At 34.4% G+C, this 9,454-nt stretch overlaps 1 protein-coding gene across 16 annotated transcripts in view; it reads left to right on the top strand.

Moving 5' to 3' along the window:
* Window positions 1-7,113, top strand: part of LOC127848553 (A disintegrin and metalloproteinase with thrombospondin motifs adt-2-like) — a 126,511-nt gene extending 119,398 nt beyond the window's left edge. For 15 of the 16 annotated variants that reach the window (XM_052381075.1, XM_052381086.1, XM_052381074.1 and 12 more), the window contains 2 exons: window positions 4,460-4,636; window positions 6,485-7,113. In XM_052381075.1, the coding sequence (XP_052237035.1) occupies window positions 4,460-4,636; window positions 6,485-6,867 (560 nt within the window). In that variant the 3' untranslated portion in view covers window positions 6,868-7,113. The remainder of the gene's footprint in view (window positions 1-4,459; window positions 4,637-6,484) is intronic. The other variant, XM_052381085.1, reaches the window with a different exon arrangement.
* The last annotated feature ends 2,341 nt before the right edge of the window (window positions 7,114-9,454 follow it).

Raw genomic sequence — 9,454 nt, forward strand, 5'->3', positions numbered from 1 at the left:
CTTGCGGTGTATGTAGTAAATATAGTATCTGCACGCGTGTTCCAGAGTTGGCCGGGAATTCTGTGCAGACTCGAGCTTATCTAGCATGATGTGCTGCCTTAACCCATACGACCCTCCCTACCAACAGCAGATGGTGTTCTAGATTTACACAATCCTAAACATGTTATATCTTCCTTGTCTGAGACACGGTAATTAATGCTAGTAGAAGGATTTCTCTTAAAAATATGAGGATACATATTTGCTTACAATAACAATAAATTGTATTTCTGAAATCGGATAAAAAACATATATATGCAAAATAAGGGCTTACTGTGTCATTCGCACAAGGTTTGAAATTCCCTAACACAAAATCTGGCTCAAGGTTTTCCCTTTTTTTACATTACGTACGTAATTGTGGAAAACTTTTCAACCCAGAGAGAAAGAGAATAAAATCGAAAAACTTTATTTGCAATGGAAACAAAATCACTAGGAAACCATATTAGTGCGACTTTATTTTGCAAACCATTTATAGTAAAACGGACACTTAAGTAAGTCGCCAATGAAATCCAACCATCGCACTTTTAATGTATGTTATAAGCTGTAATACAGTTTTATAAAAAAAAAATGGATCGTGAGAATCTTTGTGATTAATCGAAGTGAATTGATTTGTGATTCCACCTTAAATGAACTCATTTTAATCTAACACTAACTGTGTGTGTGTGGGGGGGGGCAACTTCTCGACAACAGTCTCGATCTGGGAACCCCGTTCTTAATGCAACTGGAGTTTAGATAAGGAGAGGCTTCCTGTATACGAAATATCCATAAACGCGGACAGTACAATCTATTAGGACACTTTAAGAGCGAGGCTCTTGAACATGTGCATCTTTGAGATAATGTCTGGGGAACAAGTCAGGGGCGTAGGTACATGTAGCTGCATATACCTTGTAGCCCGCGACGTAATTTGGACAATGCAAAATATTAAGGTGCAATAACGTGTATCATTAATCTGAGCTCAGTTGAATTATCCGAAGGGATATTAAAAAATTATAACTCTCTGATTATACTCCTTTAATTGACGTTTCGGCATAATGCCTTTATCAAAACATTGGAAATTATATGTTAACTACATTTTTACGTCTTTTGACTGCACAATTTAAATAACAAAGAAAAATGTTTTTAAACGTCTAATGACGTTGTACATGATGACGTCATAAATGGCGTTATATAAAATGGCGCCAAAAAATGTAAAAATTCGCCAAAAATGAAATGACGTTAAACACTTACATATTGTATCTTAATCGAATGTTAAATGTGTGCTTTATATATTTAATAAATTGATATTTTACAATTAAACAATCATCATCATATGTAATTATAATCTACCTAAACTTATTATAATAAATTAAATAGGGTAAACTTATTTAATGACTCTAATTATTTCAATCCATATCTATGTATAATATTCTAATGATATTTGATTAAATAATCATATATACTTGCTATTCTATATATCATATACACATTATGGACAAGATAAATTGCATAAAGTACTATTATTTTTACATTCATTTATGTTGATGATTAATATAAAATGTTTTTCACATATATTTTTTACAATATAGTTTCCCGTAGCAGGACATCAAGTTGATTTTTTGTATTTAGTCCATTTGGTGATTGTGTCTGAAACTTCTTAATGAATTCCAATTCTTTAATAAGTCTGTAATAATGGGAACTGTCTCTTATTTGTGATAACACTGATACACCCATATCCTGCACTCTGTGGCCAGCACCATTGAAATGTTCTGAGATTGGTTTCTCTCTTCGTAGCCGCTCGTCAGCCTCGTGTTCTTTGGCACGTTTCTTTAATGATCTGCTTGTCTCTCCGACGTATACCATCTTTTGGCATTTGATACAAAATATACCGTACACCAAGTTATAAATGTTACAGTTCTGTTTTATTGCTTCGTTTGGAATGTCACTTTTTGGGTTGTTATGAAAACCTCTTTTCAACATTTTACAGACTATACAATTAGTCTTACACGATTGTGGTATTAGTTGAAAACGTTTGTTTATTTAAAAATGTATTTAACATATAATTTCCAATGTTTTGATAAAGGCATTATGCCGAAACGTCAATTAAAGGAGTATAATCAGAGAGCATTAATCTTAGTGCAATAACGTGTATCTTTAATCTTACTTAATTCTTAGTAAACAAAACAACCAAAATTCAAATAAAACAATAGATGAAGACATGTATGCACACACCGCTCCAAAAACTGACACGAATCTTTAAATATTTGCAGCTCTGCAGTTCCGATGCCGTTGACCCCAACGGTATCGTTGGTCGTTCTATCCAGACAAGACAGCAGTACTCTTGTCATGAATGTTGCAGAAGTAACCGATGCAATGCGCAGCTATGTGTTCACACTAAACGTATGCGTTATGCAGGGGTTTATCAATAGTTTTTGCATTCAATATACAATAAAGTTACCTTTAAAAGCAATGAATTGGTCAACTGTTCTAAAATATTTATACTTGAACCTGGAAGCTGAAATTAGCTTAGTAACAAATAAAGGTCTTAATGCAGTAAAAATCATCATAGAGTTTGAACTATAAAAACTAGCTTACTATTGAAAAGCTGAGCATATTGATTGTTCAAATACGCTTTAAGAGTACACCATCAAAATAAAACACAATATTTGGAATAAATGGTTTATTGTATTTGAAACAAATGTATGACTCGTTATTGTATTTAAGCAACATCGTGCATTGATGACGAAACACTGGACTGTGCCCCTCTGAACTCTCTTTTCCACGTCTGTGCAGATGTTCATCACGCCAAAATCACTTGTCCAAAGTTTGGCGGACTCTGTAACCTAGGTAATAATGTTGCATTCCAATCAAAGTGTACATGTATGTATAATAAGATGTACTAATCTTATTTTCAAATTTTGATACATATCATATTAACATTCAAAGGTAATAAATGACCATTATACTACAATTAAAGTTGATTGCAATTGGGCAGTATGGGGTGCGTGGACGGCATGCAGCGTGAGCTGCGCCAATGTCACGCAGTCAACGACACGCAACTGCTCTAACCCGTCAACCACCAGTGGTGGGCTCGATTGCATCGGGCCATCTGTTGACTCAAAAAAATGTTCTTACCAGCTTTGTCCGGGTAAGCCTGCTTTATTCCATCGTGTGTTGTTTTTTTCGTCAATTAAATGTTGATTAAACATTCGACTTTCAATCAAAATCTATGTAAAACAATGACAATATATTTTTACATTTAACCATTATCTTAAAACAATTTGCAAATCAAACATCGGATTTTAAACGAAAAACGTTCTTTTCCAAGAACATGGCAACTGGTCAGAATGGTCCACGTGGTCTGGTTGCACGGTTACGTGTGACGTGGGTCTAAGAAAGAGGTCCAGAATCTGCACTAATCCTAAACCAGAATACAGTTTGTCTTCAAGAACCATGCGCCAACAGAAGTAAGTATCCGATTCCACTTAACTATGATGCAAATTGAGTGGAAAATGTGTAAAAAATCATTTTTTTCTGTTCAGTATGAAAAACAAATTTTACCACGTTTAACTAAGATGTTAAACTGTTCTGGACCAGCTGTTGACACTAAACTGTGCACAAAGCAGCTTTGTCCAGGTTAAATAACATTGTTTTTACGTTGATTTAAAAACAAACAAAATGGTATATATCGTATATAAGCGATTTTCATAGAAAGTGTTTTGTAAAACATTGTAAATATTACATCAAGTCGAACATACGCTTCTTCAAATTATAAATGCCTTCTATAATCCAATAATGACATTTTAGCTCTCAAGTTAATACGATTTTTTATTTTGTTTTTGAATTGCATGTTGTACATTATCACGTTTTTTAATGTTCGATAAATTAAAATGTATAATTTGTCACATTTATTCAAATCTTCCGTGTCCAAACCGGATTAATCTTTACAGCATAATTAAAAATAAGTAACGCATATTTCTATCACTCAGTGCATGGAAACTGGGCGGACTGGTCCAGTTGGTCTAGTTGTTCAGTTACCTGTGATGTTGGACTAATGAAAAAGACAAGAACCTGCACCAATCCAACACCAGATAGATTTGGCGACAATTGTTATGGCGATGCTAGCGAATAAACTGTTTGCAAAATCGATCACTGCATTGCTCCTGGTAACAATAATATAGTTTAAGGCTTTTTTATTTATACAATGTGTTGGAAGGAATAAACTCGCATTTTATATACAATTGCAGCAACGAACAAAAATAAATAAGAATAACTTTATTTTTCAATGGCAACTGGTCAGCCTTGACCTAACGGTTCAGCTCTTTTAGTACGTGTGATGGAAGATGTATTGTCGCAATTGATTGCAATTTGTTTTTACGTGGGCAACAATGTTACACAATAGAAATGATCTGCCAGCTATCGTTTATTGCTTGTGTTTCTACATCAGTGCATGGCAACTGGTCAACTTGGTCCGTATGGTCCACTTGTTCTGTCACGTGCGATGGAGGACTTCAGAAGAGATCAAGGACATGCACCAATCCTAAACCGAACGCTCTAGGCGACTATTGTTTCGGTGATAATAGCGAATACACTGTTTGTCAAAATCAACCCTGCGTTTCACCAGGTATGATTAGTGTAGTAGACGTCAGTTTTGCAATGCATATCTGTTAAAAGAAGGGTGAAATATACAATTAATTGACAAGGTTGGTCTTCCACTAGTATACCGGTTAAAATTACCTTATCATCGTAACATTCAGATCATTACTAAAACGCCACAAGCATCACCATCGCAACTATAAGCACAACTTAGTCAAACCAGTCTTCGAGACTCATACATGAGTCCCTAAAGATCGACATCTTGTTGTAAATAAAATTTTCTTATGGACTACAAACAATTAAGGAAAGCACGGTCGGTAAGCATCACTTAACGATAGGTGAATGTTGAATGTGTAAGTGTAGTTGTTTTGCACACTTGCGGGTTTTCTGGATTTTGGCAGATGGTAGCAACGTTGTATGAATGACTCTGCGTGTCGCTCTTGACGTTATATTTCGAAAGGTTGATGCTAATTCAAACTCCGTGCAGCTATTACATCCGCCTGGGTTAAAGGGGTCTTTTCACGTTTTGGTAAATTGAGAAAATTAAAAAAAAAATTGTTTCAGATTCGCAAATTTTCGTTGTTGCTATGATACTTGTAAGGAAACAGTAATGCTGAAAATTTGCCATACTCTATAATATTCATTATATGCATCTTTTGACGATTTAAAAACCTAAAAATTATAAAACGTTTCAACGCGGAACGATTGAATAATTTGGAGAGTTCTGTTGTTGTCGTTATATTTTGTGACACTACGAGAATTGTTTATATAAAGTATAAAACATATCACTCATTGTATGAGCGCGGATGACCGTGTGGTCTAAGCATTAGACTTTTACTCCAGGGGTCAGTGATTTGAGGTTACTTATTTCTTTCTTTAATGTTATTCTTGTGCTTTTTTACTGGAGCTTTTTAATTCCAATATTTAAATATATCAATATAAAGCATTTAATGACAAACCTCAATACATGCCAAAATCTGTGAAAAAGGTCCCTTTAACGGTAGGAACTGCATTTACAATCCAAATACTTTCGTATCTTGAATATCTAAAAGCCTTTTAGGCTACCTACACAAGGGCGATATATCGTGTTAAATATATCGTGCGTCGCCGCGACTGTCGCGCAAAATATCGTGCGTCCCGCGACTGTCGCAAAAAATATCGAGCGTCGCCGCGAATGTCGCGAAAAATATCGTGTATCGTGTGTCTAGTGTCGCCCTTGATGAAAGAAGGGCGAGATTATAGATGGCACTATTCGGATTCTGTAATTTAGGACAAATAATCGTTATTGTTAGATAAAGTAACATTCCATTTAAGACCTATTCACATGTTTTCGTTTTAATTTAATTCCTTCTTTATTATTTGAAAGCAAAGGAAAAACTGTCGTGAAACAATTTGATCTACATCCGTAAATTAAAATCATACGAAAAGCTTTCTACGTTGAATAAATTACTCATATGGCTGTTACGAATGTTATTTGATGAAAAACTCCTATGTTTGATAAATAATGAAATACAAAATAGTTAACATAGCTTCAGAGTTCTATTCATCATATTGACCCATTTAAAAAAACATTCCTGTTGAGTTATGATATAATAGACAGCTATCACACCGCCGCCATATGTTAACTGCTAAATAGTTGATCAGGCAGAATTTGATATAAGCATGTTATATTTTGTAAATTATTTAATTTTGAATCATTTTTTCATTTGGACATCAAAATTGTACATTCATACTCATTCCAACTTTCAACAAAAGGCATACTTAACTACATTTGATATGTTATTTGTCAAATGAATAGAGAGTGTCGATATATTTTAATTTATTTTTATAACAGATACGTTTAACCTGGAAATACACTATCTATTATACATTGCAGGTCATGTTGCAGCATTCAACGCTCACCGACTCAACGTGTTGTCAAATCTTGTATGTGCATTTCCCATTGTGATCTTCAACGAAGGCAATGCGTACAACCCCAGCACTGGACACTTCACAGCTCCTGTGGACGGGATATACTACTTTACTGCCCACATCTGCGTTAAGCCCGGACAGGATGTTTACTTTTTCTTGGAAAAGGGCAGTGAAAACATGATCGTCAAGGTGCGTCTAACAGCTACCGATCAGCAAGTATCTAGCACCAGCTATTCATGTGCGTCTGCATCCTGCGCTGTGAAGCTGACAAGGAATGAGCACGTGTGGGTGATGATGCACCAGCAATACACCACATCACAGATATTTGAAACTGATGTACAAACTTGAAATTCATTTACTGGAACGTTGATTCAACAGCTTTAATAAATTCGTGAACTTAATATGGTGTGTTTATTTCATCAAAGTCGTACAAGTGTGTATAACACATATGTATGGTACAGTATGGTAGCCGTTCCTTCGTATCAAACACTCCGTCAGTAGTTGCAACACCCGAACTATTTGAACCATCGTTCATTAAGCATATTTCATAGACCATGCTTCTGAGCGAAGATTGAAAACACAGATTTAACACAATCATCTTAAGTTATTTTTTTAATTATTAGTAGTATTGTTGTTGTTATCGTCGTTGTTCTACATTTTATTAATGGCTATTCTAGCGCGTCACTGGTTTCTCTGAGTTCGTTATATGTATTTTAATTGCGTAGCAATTACAAAAAATGTTAATCGTATTTCAAACGACTTGTTGGTGCTCTATCTGTATACAAATCAACGGCGTGAACGTTAAGATGACCCAAGAGGATTTATGCGAGATTTCAGATTCATGTACCGAGTACTATTAATATGATCTAAATCTGGGTGATCTTTTGATTCATGTAATGCTTGATTGTTAAATATATTCATTTCGAACCTGTCTTTTTACCACAAAGTCCAGTAGACATTTAATATTTCTGTACGTTATATTTTGTGTTGGCCTTAGGATTACCTGTACTGTTGATCGCTCAGTTAAACGTATTTCATATTAAATCGGATCAAAAAGGGTTGTTCGAACAAAGGTAGTCTACAATTTCAAATAGCTATTAAAATGAATAAAAACTGTCTTTTTTGTAAATTTATTAATAAAATAGAAACAAAACATTCATATATAATTGGGAACTTATTATACAATTTAATGAATCTATTCACAAAATATAATATGTTGTGTGTGTGTTACATTTTTCTGTTAACAAATTATTTATAAATGCGATGTAAAATGTAGTAATACAATATATTGTAATTGTCAGAATTGTTTGTTCGAACATTTAATAATTACAATGAAATTAATCGATTGAAATAGGAAACACAATAACTCAAGAAATACTTTTATTTAGCGAGTGTAAATGTATTGTGATGATCTAAAAAATAATCGCTATAACACCATTAAGTGAGCTCGTGAACAATGCATTTTGAGATCATTGCAGTACACGACGGCGTAAGAAGGATCATGTACCAGATACCAACCGGCAGGAGAGAATGAATATCGGCACACTTTTAATTCATGCCCAGCCTTTTCAAATCAATATCATAATATTATCAATTTAATTTTGTTACTATGTATAAACATGTATTTTATAATAGTTAGTAAACTATATCAAATTTCCTATTTAAGTTACGCGAAGTATTTTTAATACAGAAAATCACCACCATACAGTTCACTTGATAAAAAAAACAACATCGAAATTCATACCTCTGACAAGGAAAGAAGAGCTCATCTTGCGAAGAGCGTTTTAATCGACTGGAGGCCATCTTTCAACATCGTCATCGCTATTCGCGATTTGAAAAACTGCTAATATAGGCCAAATACTGTCATTTCAATACACAAAAACATAGCATTTGCCAATTCAACCGTCAAATGATAAAAATTGTTCATTATTGTGAAAGTCTAGAGTGAATGGCGAAGAACTACCTGTATCGCTTTATTTTAGGCGCTTATTTAATAAATTATGTAAGTTCAATCCTCGGAAATATACATTGCATTTATATTACAAATGCATCAAGTTAGCATTCAATATAGAATGAAAACCAGGACTGTCTAATACAGCTGATACGCCGCAACATTTTTTTTGTCTTACCAAATAAACGTTCACCTAATTTCTGTATTAGTGTTCAGTATTGTTCTGTTCATAACAAAGACTGTACAAACACAAATATAAAACAAATGCCTGCACTGCCGTTGCTTGTTATGATGACGAGCCAAACAGTTCGAAACGCCAGAACTGGAATCTACCCAGCCCCTGTGGACGGGATTTACTACTTTACTTCGCTAATCTGCTCCTACCAAGGAATCATTCTATACTTTTACTAATCGTGATACATCGGCTATCTCCGGATTCCTTCGTAAGATCTGAAAAGGCAAAGAAAGCATGAACATCAGACGGCTACATATCAATACAGTTATATGAGCAGGTCATGTTCTTCGGCTTCCACCAATGTGAAGCTAAGCAGGAACTAACATTCTCGGGAGCTGATGCATTCAGGATACACCTTATCGTTTATGTATGAAAGTGGTAATTTCGCTTTGAATTCTGTTAATGCTGATACACGAGATTTTTTTTAAAAATTGATTCGTGAACTTTCTAAAAGTAAGTTTATTTCTCCATTTAATGTGTATGATACATATAGTCTAGTATCCGGCCAAACGTATCTCGTCAGACGTGTAGAAAAGCTTCAACAAATCGAATACAAGATAGTTGTTTGTCATGTAATCTGCATTTAAAGATCTACTAGTCCAAAGGTTTATTTAAATTTCATTTCGCATTGAGTTATACTCCGAACAAGAAAATTAAAGAAAGAGAAATAGCTCGATAAATCCTGAAAAAAGAGTTGATGTCCTTGCACTCTGAATGTACCCATCAAACCGTATGTTCTGTGCTTATAT

This window comes from Dreissena polymorpha, chromosome 10 (genome assembly GCF_020536995.1).
Source record: "Dreissena polymorpha isolate Duluth1 chromosome 10, UMN_Dpol_1.0, whole genome shotgun sequence".
Taxonomy (NCBI): domain Eukaryota; kingdom Metazoa; phylum Mollusca; class Bivalvia; order Myida; family Dreissenidae; genus Dreissena; species Dreissena polymorpha.